This window comes from Gadus macrocephalus, chromosome 22 (assembly GCF_031168955.1).
Source record: "Gadus macrocephalus chromosome 22, ASM3116895v1".
In the NCBI taxonomy this organism is placed as follows: Eukaryota; Metazoa; Chordata; class Actinopteri; order Gadiformes; family Gadidae; genus Gadus; species Gadus macrocephalus.
In genome coordinates, this window is record NC_082403.1 from 4,359,067 (window position 1) to 4,372,838 (window position 13,772).

General features: G+C 39.4%; 1 protein-coding gene across 1 annotated transcript; it reads left to right on the forward strand.

Moving 5' to 3' along the window:
* Positions 1-9,503: 9,503 nt before the first annotated feature.
* On the forward strand, positions 9,504-13,266 carry edn1 (endothelin 1). The gene is made up of 5 exons (XM_060043564.1): positions 9,504-9,811; positions 10,080-10,221; positions 10,368-10,520; positions 10,826-10,918; positions 11,691-13,266. The coding sequence occupies exons 1-5, from the start codon at positions 9,751-9,753 to the stop codon at positions 11,827-11,829; spliced, it is 588 nt and encodes a 195-aa protein (XP_059899547.1). The 5' UTR covers positions 9,504-9,750; the 3' UTR covers positions 11,830-13,266.
* The last annotated feature ends 506 nt before the right edge of the window (positions 13,267-13,772 follow it).

Sequence of the window (13,772 nt, forward strand, 5' to 3'; positions counted from 1 at the left end):
ACAGTGTTACCCCTTGTGCTATTTTCCCATGATGACTGATGAAAAACAACAGTGTTACCCCTTATATTGTGTTTGCCAAGGACAAATTTTTTTTTTTTCAAATATGTTTTTTTTCATGACGACCAATAAAAAACAACAGTGTTACCCCTTGTGTTTTTTTTCATGACGAACAATTATGTTTATTTCATGACGGCCGATAAAAAACGACAGTTACCCCTTATGTTTTTTTCTTGATGACCAATAAAAAACGACAGTGTTACCCCTTACGTTTTTTTTCATGACGACCAATAAAAAACGACAGTGTTACCCCTTATGTTTTTTCTCATGACGACCAATAAAAAACGACAGTGTTACCCCTTATGTTATTTTTCATGACGACCAATAAAAAACAACAGTGTTACCCCTTATGTTTTTTTTCATGACGATCAATAAAAAACGACAGTGTTACCCCTTATGTTTTTTTTCATGACGACCAATAAAAAACGACAGTGTTACCCCTTATGTTTTTTTCATGACGACCAATAAAAAACGACAGTGTTACCCCTTAAGTTTTTTTTCATGACGACCAATAAAAAACGACAGTGTTACCCCTTATGTTTTTTCTCATGACGATCAATAAAAAACGACAGTGTTACCCCTAATGTTTTTTTTCATGACGACCAATAAAAAACGACAGTGTTACACCTTATGTTTTTTTTCATGACGACCAATAAAAAACGACAGTGTTACCCTTTACGTTTCATTTGATAAAAACGACAGTGTTACCCCTTGTGCTATTTTCCCATGATGACTGATGAAAAACAACAGTGTTACCCCTTATATTGTGTTTGCCAAGGACAAATTTTTTTTTTTTTAAATATGTTTTTTTTCATGACGACCAATAAAAAACAACAGTGTTACCCCTTGTGTTTTTTTTCATGACGAACAATTATGTTTATTTCATGACGGCCGATAAAAAACGACAGTTACCCCTTATGTTTTTTTCTTGATGACCAATAAAAAACGACAGTGTTACCCCTTACGTTTTTTTTCATGACGACCAATAAAAAACGACAGTGTTACCCCTTATGTTTTTTCTCATGACGACCAATAAAAAACGACAGTGTTACCCCTTATGTTTTTTTCATGACTACCAATAAAAAACGACAGTGTTACACCTCATGTTTTTTTTCATGACGACAGATAAAAAAAGACAGTGTTACCCTTTAAGTTTCATTTGATAAAAACGACAGTGTTACCCCTTGTGCTATTTTCCCATGATGACTGATGAAAAACAACAGTGTTACCCCTTCTATTGTATTTGCCAAGGACAATTTCTTCTTTTTTTTTCAAATATGTTTTTTTTCATGACGACCAATAAAAAACAACAGTGTTACCCCTTATGCTTTTTTTCATGACGACCAATAAAAAAACGACAGTGTAACCCCTTATGCTTTTTTTCATGACGACCAATAAAAAACGACAGTGTTACCCCTTATGTTTTTTTTCATGACGACCGATAAAAAACGACAGTGTTACCCCTTATGTATTTTTTCATGACGACCAATAAAAAACAACAGTCTTACCCCTTATGTTTTTTTTCATGACGACCAATAAAAAACAACAGTGTTACCCCTTATGTTTTTTTTCATGACGACCAATAAAAAACGACAGTGTTACCCCTTATGTTTTTTCTCATGACGACCAATAAAAAACGACAGTGTTACCCCTTATGTTTTTTTCATGACTACCAATAAAAAACGACAGTGTTACACCTTATGTTTTTTTTCATGACGACCAATAAAATACAACCGTGGCACCCCTGTCAACGTTTTTCCGGGGATTTTAACATGAGCTGTTTAGAGTATTAACCTCCGAACTTAACAATGCACCATCAAGACAACAGATAAAGACATCAAAAAGGTTATACTTGTCTTTATAATTCGCATGAAATAGAGATAAGAGTCTCCCAACAGATGACATCTACCAGACTTGAACCCCGGTCTCCAGGGGGCTAGGCAGAGTTCACACCACTGCACCACTGAGGCGATGACAATACACAATAATCAATCATCAATAAAGAGGATATACATGACATTAAAATGTATTTGTGTATTTCTATTATTTCCCTTATGTTTTTTTTCATGACGACCAATAAAAAACAACAGTGTTACCCCTTATGCTTTTTTTCATGACGACCAATAAAAAAACGACAGTGTAACCCCTTATGTTTTTTTTCATGACGACCAATAAAAAACGACAGTGTTACCCCTAATGTTTTTTTTCATGACGACCAATAAAAAACAACAGTGTTACCTCTTATGCTTTTTTTCATGACGACCAATAAAAAACGACAGTGTTACCCCTAATGTTTTTTTTCATGACGACCAATAAAAAACAACAGTGTTACCTCTTATGTTTCTTTTGATGACGACCAATAAAAAACAACAGTGTTACCCCTTATGTTTTTTTCATGACGACCAATAAAAAACGACAGTGTTACCCCTTATGTTTTTTTCATGACGACCAATAAAAAACGACAGTGTTACCCCTTATGTTTTTTTTCATGACGACCAATAAAAAACATCAGTGTTACACCTTATGTTTTTTTTCATGACGACCATTAAAAAACGACAGTGTTACCCCTTATGTTTTTTTCATGACGACCAATAAAAAACGACAGTGTTACCCCTTATGTTTTTTTTCATGACGACCAATAAAAAACGACAGTGTTACCCCTTATGTTTTTTGTCATGAAGACCAATAAAAAACGACAGTGTTACCCCTTATGTTTTTTTTCATGACGACCAATAAAAAACGACAGTGTTACCCCTTATGCTTTTTTTCAAGACGACCAATACAAAAACGACAGTGTTACCCCTTAAGTTTTTTTTCATGACGACCAATAAAAAACGACAGTGTTACCCCTTATGTTATTTTTCATGACGACCAATAAAAAACAACAGTGTTACCCCTTATGTTTTTTTTCATGACGATCAATAAAAAACGACAGTGTTACCCCTTATGTTTTTTTTCATGACGACCAATAAAAAACGACAGTGTTACCCCTTATGTTTTTTTCATGACGACCAATAAAAAACGACAGTGTTACCCCTTAAGTTTTTTTTCATGACGACCAATAAAAAACGACAGTGTTACCCCTTATGCTTTTTTTCATGACGAGCAATAAAAAAACGACAGTGTAACCCCTTATGCTTTTTTTCATGACGACCAATAAAAAACGACAGTGTTACCCCTTATGTTTTTTTTCATGACGACCGATAAAAAACGACAGTGTTACCCCTTATGTATTTTTTCATGACGACCAATAAAAAACAACAGTCTTACCCCTTATGTTTTTTTTCATGACGACCAATAAAAAACAACAGTGTTACCCCTTATGTTTTTTTTCATGACGACCAATAAAAAACGACAGTGTTACCCCTTATGTTTTTTCTCATGACGACCAATAAAAAACGACAGTGTTACCCCTTATGTTTTTTTCATGACTACCAATAAAAAACGACAGTGTTACACCTTATGTTTTTTTTCATGACGACCAATAAAATACAACTGTGGCACCCCTGTCAACGTTTTTCCGGGGATTTTAACATGAGCTGTTTAGAGTATTAACCTCCGAACTTAACAATGCACCATCAAGACAACAGATAAAGACATCAAAAAGGTTATACTTGTCTTTATAATTCGCATGAAATAGAGATAAGAGTCTCCCAACAGATGACATCTACCAGACATGAACCCCGGTCTCCAGGGGGCTAGGCAGAGTTCACACCACTGCACCACTGAGGCGATGACAATACACAATAATCAATCATCAATAAAGAGGATATACATGACATTAAAATGTATTTGTGTATTTCTATTATTTCCCTTATGTTTTTTTTCATGACGACCAATAAAAAACAACAGTGTTACCCCTTATGCTTTTTTTCATGACGACCAATAAAAAAACGACAGTGTAACCCCTTATGTTTTTTTTCATGACGACCAATAAAAAACGACAGTGTTACCCCTAATGTTTTTTTTCATGACGACCAATAAAAAACAACAGTGTTACCTCTTATGATTTTTTTCATGACGACCAATAAAAAACGACAGTGTTACCCCTAATGTTTTTTTTCATGACGACCAATAAAAAACAACAGTGTTACCTCTTATGTTTCTTTTGATGACGACCAATAAAAAACAACAGTGTTACCCCTTATGTTTTTTTTCATGACGACCAATAAAAAACGACAGTGTTACCCCTTATGTTTTTTTCATGACGACCAATAAAAAACGACAGTGTTACCCCTTATGTTTTTTTCATGACGACCAATAAAAAACGACAGTGTTACCCCTTATGTTTTTTTTCATGACGACCAATAAAAAACATCAGTGTTACCCCTTATGTTTTTTTTCATGACGACCATTAAAAAACGACAGTGTTACCCCTTAGGTTTTTTTCATGACGACCAATAAAAAACGACAGTGTTACCCCTTATGTTTTTTTTCATGACGACCAATAAAAAACGACAGTGTTACCCCTTATGTTTTTTGTCATGACGACCAATAAAAAACGACAGTGTTACCCCTTATGTTTTTTTTCATGACGACCAATAAAAAACGACAGTGTTACCCCTTATGCTTTTTTTCAAGACGACCAATACAAAAACGACAGTGTTACCCCTTAAGTTTTTTTTCATGACGACCAATAAAAAACGACAGTGTTACCCCTTATGTTATTTTTCATGACGACCAATAAAAAACAACAGTGTTACCCCTTATGTTTTTTTTCATGACGATCAATAAAAAACGACAGTGTTACCCCTTATGTTTTTTTTCATGACGACCAATAAAAAACGACAGTGTTACCCCTTATGTTTTTTTCATGACGACCAATAAAAAACGACAGTGTTACCCCTTAAGTTTTTTTTCATGACGACCAATAAAAAACGACAGTGTTACCCCTTATGTTTTTTCTCATGACGATCAATAAAAAACGACAGTGTTACCCCTAATGTTTTTTTTCATGACGACCAATAAAAAACGACAGTGTTACACCTTATGTTTTTTTTCATGACGACCAATAAAAAACGACAGTGTTACCCTTTACGTTTCATTTGATAAAAACGACAGTGTTACCCCTTGTGCTATTTTCCCATGATGACTGATGAAAAACAACAGTGTTACCCCTTATATTGTGTTTGCCAAGGACAAATTTTTTTTTTTTCAAATATGTTTTTTTTCATGACGACCAATAAAAAACAACAGTGTTACCCCTTGTGTTTTTTTTCATGACGAACAATTATGTTTATTTCATGACGGCCGATAAAAAACGACAGTTACCCCTTATGTTTTTTTCTTGATGACCAATAAAAAACGACAGTGTTACCCCTTACGTTTTTTTTCATGACGACCAATAAAAAACGACAGTGTTACCCCTTATGTTTTTTCTCATGACGACCAATAAAAAACGACAGTGTTACCCCTTATGTTTTTTTCATGACTACCAATAAAAAACGACAGTGTTACACCTCATGTTTTTTTTCATGACGACAGATAAAAAAAGACAGTGTTACCCTTTAAGTTTCATTTGATAAAAACGACAGTGTTACCCCTTGTGCTATTTTCCCATGATGACTGATGAAAAACAACAGTGTTACCCCTTCTATTGTATTTGCCAAGGACAATTTCTTCTTTTTTTTTCAAATATGTTTTTTTTCATGACGACCAATAAAAAACAACAGTGTTACCCCTTGTGTTTTTTTTCATGACGAACAATTATGTTTATTTCATGACGGCCGATAAAAAACGACAGTTACCCCTTATGTTTTTTTTCTTGACGACCAATAAAAAACGACACTGTTACCCCTTATATTTTATTTGACAAAGACAACAGTGTTACCCTAAATGTTTTTTTTCATGACGACCAATAAAAAACAACAGTGTTACCCTTTGTGTTTTTCATGACTACCAATAAAAAACAACAGTGTTACCCCTTATGTTTTTTTTCATGACGACCAATAAAAAACAACAGTGTTACCCCTTATTTATTTTTTCTTGACGACCAATAAAAAACGACACTGTTACCCCTTATATTTTATTTGACAAAGACAACAGTGTTACCCTTTATGTTTTTTTTCATGATGACCAATAAAAAACAACAGTGTTACCCCTTATGTTTTTTTTCATGACGACCAATAAAAAACAACAGTGTTACCCCTTGTGGTTTTTTTCATGATGACCAAAGAAAAACAACAGTGTTACCCCTTATATTTTATTTGACAAAGACAACAGTGTTACCCCTTATGTTTTTCTTCATGATGACCAATAAAAAACAACAGTGTTACCCCTTATGGTTTTTTTCATGACGACCAAAGAAAAATGACAGTGTCACCCCTCATGTTTCATTTGATAAAAACAACATTGTTACCCCTTATTTTTTTTTCATGACGACCGATAAAAAACGACAGTGTTACCCCTTATGTTTCATTTGATTAAAACGACAGTGTTACCCCTTATATTGTATTTGCCAAGGACAATTTTTTTTTCATGACGAACAATTATGTTTATTTCATGACGGCTGATAAAAAACGACAGTTACCCCTCATGTTTTTTTTCTTGACGACCAATAAAAAACGACACTGTTACCCCTTATATTTTATTTGACAAAGACAACAGTGTTACCCTAAATGTTTTTTTTCATGACGACCAATAAAATACAACAGTGTTACCCTTTATGTGTTTTCCATGACTACCAATAAAAAACAACAGTGTTACCCCTTATGTTTTTTTTCACGACGACCAATAAAAAACAACAGTGTTACCCCTTATGTGTTTTTGATGACGACCAATAGAAAACAACAGTGTTACCCCTTATGTTTTTTTTCATGACGACCAATAGAAAACAACAGTGTTACCCCTTATGTTTTTCTTCATGATGACCAATAAAAAACAACAGTGTTACCCCTTATGGTTTTTTTCATGACGACCAAAGAAAAATGACAGTGTCACCCCTCATGTTTCATTTGATAAAAACGACATTGTTACCCCTCATTTTTTTTTCATGACGACCGATAAAAAACGACAGTGTTACCCCTTATGTTTCATTTGATTAAAACGACAGTGTGTTACCCCTTGTGTTTTTTATCATGACGACGAAAGAAAAACAACAGTGTTACCCCCTATGTTTTATTTGATAAATATCTACAGTGTTACCCCTTTTGTTTTTTTCATGACGACCAATAAAAAACAACAGTGTCATAGATCGCTACCTAGCAGAGAGTTGTAAGCACTTTCCACCCTTTTCAGTGGAGGAATTCGACTCCCCAAGCAATGTTATACTTAAAAGGAGCAAGTAAGTTACATATTAATTTAGTCTTTCGGCCTGTAGCATATAAACAAAATGAAGCAACTGTCCCATATTTCTAACTGCATTTGAAGTAGACATTGAGACTCACAAAAAATGGACGCTATAGGACAGTGATCATGATTGTCAACAATGGGTCAAATAGCCATGGCTGGTGGAATGGCCATGAAGTAGGTCTGCATAGTGTAAGCTTGTTCAGACCCTGCAAGTCAGGATGTAGGCTATGAATCTGAATGAAAAGTAGGTAAATAGGTAGTGGCCATCCCCAAAATGCACCAGAATACAGGAAATCAAATCTATTAAATTCAAAAATAAATATGGGGGGGGGGGGGGCACCTCAGACCCCCTGTCTGTTACTGTGCCCCACCAACATGTTTGATCGTCAGCCGCCACTGAGAATGACCAATGGAAATAATTCTCTGCACAATTTGAATTGTGTTTAAATATGGTACAGTGGTCATTTGTTTAGCCAATTCATGTTAAACAATGAGGGTTTTGATTGACCCGAGGGAGAGGGGGCCTTTGATCGAGCGTTTGTGTTTTTTTTGTTTTTGTTATCATTCCATTATTGGCCTAATCAGAGGAGAAATCTATTCCATAAACAGACATTTTACAGGCCTTTACTACACTGGTCTTCTCAATGCCGTGGAACGCTCCGTTCACTTGCATGGGTAGCAGTCCGGTAACTTGTCATCCCCAGCGTCTTCGGTTGCTAAGCGACGTCAACGTCTTATAGCAGACTATTTCACTGCTGATCAACACTACGAATGCTGGTAACGAATAAATTGTAAAAAAGACACACCATGTGAAGTTCTTTGCCAAATAAGATTTGAAAAGCTTTCGGAGTAGTACACTTTGACATTTTAATACAGTTCAGCGAGAAAGGCGACGAAGAATAAGAAGGGGGCGTTCCAGTCTGCGTAAACGGGAACTCCCACCACACGAGAACGCCCATTTGTGTCTGCAGTGGGATGATATTGCTTTGCAGCAATCAAACCTGTGCGATGTCTTTTCTCCGCGTGAAGGAGATAAGGATGGGTCAACATCGACATCTGGTGGTGGATGTCAGCCACTGCACAACGCTCCGCTCACAAAACGGCAAGTCGCCCAACATCCCGTTAACGGCTATTCACGGTCATTATTACAGAGTAAATAAAGATTCGTATTCTTGTTGATTGCTGTCATAGGGCCTGTGAATTCCTAACTTTTTTTTAAACTGTACTTTCCGTTATTGTTTAAGGGACACAGACTTCATTTACATAATCTATCTGGCCAACATTCCAGTAGGATAGCCTTTTTTCTCAGCGGATAGGGGTACTCATTTAATTACTGGCTGAGATCAGGCTGAAAATAATTAACAATAAAATTGTGATAAAATTAAATGACTTACTGTAATTAGCATACTAGTAGGTCCAGCCTAATGAGCCTATAAGAGTTAGATAACGCACAGGTCTATACTAAACTTTCATAGGCTATTGAGACAATAGCCTTCCTACAAGTAGACTTGTTCATAAGCACATGAATCAGTCATCCATTTTTACAAACACACAATCAGCATTCCATCCATATCCATCCAGATTTAACCAACACACATAACGTTCATTTCTCAACCTGCTGCAGACTATAGAGGTTCTGCAATAGTCCTACAATCAAAGTAGAACGGATTTCACCAAGGGTAGGCCTATGCGTAAAAAAAATACCTATCTACATATCGCTATGAATTATAACAGGTCTTGGCCTTATTTACGACCATGACACTCAATAAATCCGCAAAGCCACACTGCAATCCTTCGCGTCCTGCGAAATATCCAGAGAAAGTCTACCAAACGGATGAGAAATCCTGGTCGCTCTGCTGCCCCTTCGTGGCTCAACCCTATATCTGCACCCCCAGTCGTCCGCAGACCAGAGATTGGGTGTTTTTTAAGTTTTCTTGGCACAGGCTCACAGCCACCCGGCGTCTCCGTCCTCGCGGTCTCTTCGGAACCGTGGAATTTCAGAGTTCTTATCTCGGCCTGCACGTTGCTTATCGGTGACCACCAACAAACAGCATTGTCTGCGATTGAGCCAAAGGACAAAAAAACTTTATACACGCGACTCCTCCAGGGAGGGGGGAGGCGGGAGGGGGAGGAGGAGTGGGGTGCAGGGAAGCACTGGTATATAAAGTCTTTGGGCTTGCTCGTGTGGGTACACATCACTAGACCTCGAGACTTCGATTCGCCGAGAGACGCAACTAAAAAGACGCTCCTGCAACAGATCGATTCAACGCTTTTCTCCACAAGTTCAAGAAGAACAAGTGGATTTTCGTGACTTCTACCTGTAGGATTATTACTTTCGCGCAAAAAAATTTTTGTGAGAAAGACAAGCCAAGAGGAGTGGTCCAGTTAGAAATACGTCTAAAGATGGATTTACGCGTGGTGACCTCCCTGCTGTCCGTCATGTTGGCCGCGGTGTTGAACACAGGTAAATAGTCAACGATTCACTCATTTAGCTTTGGATTGTGTATTTAGCATGCCAGTTCTTAACACGTGTACAACTATTTAATGCGCTCCGTGAGAAGAGTAGATGCGGACTTTCAAGTCAAGTGTCAAAGTTTAACTACAAGCTGTCGTTTCCAAATGTCTAGCTTTTTGCACTCATGCATGACGACCTATACGATACTATCCAGCCATGACGATGAGGGAAACATTTGCTGAAATTAAATACGTTTCTTTCTTTCCCCTTATCGCAGTTGTGTCTGCTCCCGCGAGCGAGGTCCCCGCGGCCAGCCTCGTGAGCCACGTCAGGAACAAGCGATGCTCGTGCGCGACCTTCCTCGACCACGAGTGCGTCTACTTCTGTCACCTGGACATCATCTGGGTCAACACGCCAGAGTGAGTAGCCCCCACTGCTTAACAACTAGATCCAACATCATCATTGTTTATCTTCATGTTAGTTAGTTAGTTAGTTAGTTAGTTAGTTAGTTACCCTATATTTTTAGTAGAATCGTGACTAATATCATTGAATTGTTTCTCTACAGGCGCATCGTCTCGTACGGGCTAGGAAACATGCCGAGAAGGAGGCGCTCTGCCGGGGTGCCCCCCGCTAAGAGCCACGGGGGGGCCCGCTGCAGGTGCCTCAAGGGAAACGACAGCGCCTGTAACAACTTCTGTCAGCCGGAACACCAACTCAGGTACGGCATATTGTGTCATATTGTGGCGATGTCTGCTATAGCCGTGTTCTAATTGTATGTTATAACGCTTAGATCAAACACATGGCTCGGAGCCTTTTTAAAGTCAGATCTAGCCCGTAGCACCAATGTGTTAAGAGTACAATAATAATAATAGATATGGAATTATATATACATAATATAATTGTTCTCCCACGTAATTGTTTCCACTCCGCTGCACACACGCACACTTGTTTGTGTTGCGCGACACGCCATGAAATATGAGTCCTGTCATCTAATCACGGTTTCCGACGCCTTTTATCCTGCAGGCAAAACAAGACGTCGCTCGGCAAGAAGATCCGTCGCGCGGAGGGCGAGCGCTGCTCCGGGGCTGGCTGCGCGCGCACACCGAGGATGAAAAGGTACGGAAGAAAAAAACGAAATTCTTCGGTGACAGTCGGAGGCACGCAGAAAAGAGGGGAAATACCTGGGGTTTATTTTGCACAATAAACCCACAGATAATTATTTACGCTCACGCAATGCGAAGGCGTGGGAGCGAGTGTGTTTCTTGGCAGGCGGACCAATTCTCGTACTAGCCTACTGTAAGGGATTACTCCACGTGTTGACGGACAGGTTTAAAGTGAAGGGTTTCTAACTAGACTATCCCTCAAGCCACGGATTTAATATCCGACGTCACGACGACAAACGTTGGTTTTATCCCCTAGGTCTTAAATTATTGACGGTTTGTCTTCCATTTTGGTCGATGAGTTGTCCTAAAATAGACGTAGTCCCGCCACATTCCCCCCTGGCCAAACTGTCAGAGTGAAGCAGTAATGGAGGCTCGGCGTCTTTCAGGTCCCGTCATGTCGTCTCTACACCGGGCTGACCTGCTCCCGGCGGGGGATGGGCTGCTGTTGCTACTCATCGACTCGCACATAAAAGCCCAAAACATACACACAGAATCGACCCCGCATTCACCAGAAAAACCACATATGTGACATGTCGAAGACACCTTTTGACTTGTTTTTCGAAGTATGTTGAAGTCTACGCTGTTGACTGACAGCCGTGTGAACCGCTTCACCCCAGATAATCCTAAACGCGTCCACTTATAACCCCAAAGTTCAGGTATGTGTGGTGTTTTACGGACACTTTGAGTACTCACCGACGTCCTCCTTTTCTTGTGTTTTTTAACAGGAGAACAAACGGGGAAAACATGACGAAAACGCCGTCGCTGGTAGCACTGCGCGCCGTGGCGCAGACCCGCGGCGTCCTGGAGGCGTGGAGGACGAGGAGGTGGAGGAGGGCGGCGGAGGAGGGGCACGTCGCATCCTAGACAGCCTCGGCAGCACCTCCTCAAACCACTAACCCAGCCTCCTCACTGTTACGGAGAGAGGACGCCATCAGCGACAGAAGCTAGAGAATGAAGCGGCATTACGGCCTAGCGGGCGGCAGTGGGGGGTCGTAACTTGACCCTAAAATGGCCGCCGTGGCCGGCAGAGCGCTGGCCAATGGACTCGCTCGGTTCCACACTTCCTCTGGAAGGGGAAGGCAGGCAGGAGTTCTGCTAACGGGTGGAAAGACTGAACTGAAGGGGGCTTGGACCCTCGGGGACTTGAAGGTCTTGGACAGCATGGGGTCTCAGAGTGAGCAGGGTGACTGAGTGAAAACGCAAAGACCGCTCAAAGACCACTGTTACTCTTCACAACGTCATCTGTCGACCTCCGAAGAGAACACTCCAGCGGAACGTCAGAAGCGTTCTTCTGTTGGGAGGGTTCTTCACGAAGATGATTGTACTAATATACAGTGTGGACGTCTAAATATTACACAGCGAGAGGCCTCTCTACGGGCGTGTGTGAAGAGCTGTTAAAGCGATCCATGTGGTCGCTGAAAGAAAGATGTTTTGTCAATGACTGAATTCACCCAAAAAGGGGCACATTTTTTACTCATAAGTTATTATTACTCTACGTATATTATGACTGTTATGCTGTTTATTTATTCACATGTTACAGAATGTACTCTTCTAAGGACCATATTGGTTGTCCGTGTCGATGTTTCGCTCTTTTATCATTTCTATGAAATGTGTTGCCATCAAGTTGCCCTGATTCAGGCCGAACTTTAAACTTTAAACTTTAAACATAAAAAATGTTTCACACCAAAGAAAACTAAAGTTGTTCTGTGTTTTTGCATTTTCTCCTCTTTTTCACATCAACATATAATCTGTAGGCCGACATTGTTTCAAATTTGCAACAATGTCTATATATTATATTTTATAAATTGGATTCAATTTATAAAATATAGTTGCTACCACTGTAGGTTGAAGAATTTCAACCTTTAGTGATGGCCTCAGGTTAAGAAGCCACGCTATCAGAATACATGAATGTTAACCAGGAGTAGGGTGTAAACTGGACTGCCTTGGTCAACACACGATCTCAAGGGAAGTGCTATCAAACACCAGGTTTTGATGTTTTGTGTGTTAAGTAAAGGAAAGAGAGATAGATAGAGACATGGATAGAAAGAAAGAGAGAGAGGGGTAGAGAGACATGGAGAGACAGAGCGACATGGAGAGACAGAGAGAGAGAGAGATGGAGAGAGAAACAGCAGTGTGTGTGTGTGTGTGTGTGTGTGTGTGTGTGTGTGTGTGTGTGTGTGTGTGTGTGTGTGTGTGTGTGTGTGTGTGTGTGTGTGTGTGTGTGTGTGTGTGTGTGTGTGTGTGTGTGTGTGTGTGTGTGTAAGAAATAGAGAGAGATCCATTTAAAGGAGAGCAAATAAAGAGAGCGAGAATCCTAGAAAGTGTTCCTCTTGGAGCCCAGGAAGGCAAAGCCATACAAACACATTTCTCTAATCTAAACGCCAAACCTCTTACACACACACAAACACACCACCGTTCCACACCCAGCTCACACACACACAGCAACTGGGCTTACATTTTAATAATAATATCTAGCACACTCTATTTGTAGTCACTGTATTGTATTGCATTGCATTGTTTCGTATCTGCTATATTGTGACCGTCCTCTTGGGTTACAGTGGGTTTGGATGGGGAACAAACAGGCTGGATGACTGTTCTGAAGAAGCGTGACTCAGACTCACACAAAGCCACATTCTCACAGAGCCGCTGCCAAGAGACATGCTTAAGGATACAGCCCTTATTTATTAGTTAACACATTAAGGAAATGGTCCCATGCAGGTATTATCATGATTTGTATGAGTATGCTGCACGATTTGAACCACGTGAAGATGATGACCCTAACCCTAACCCCATGAACCGGAATATAG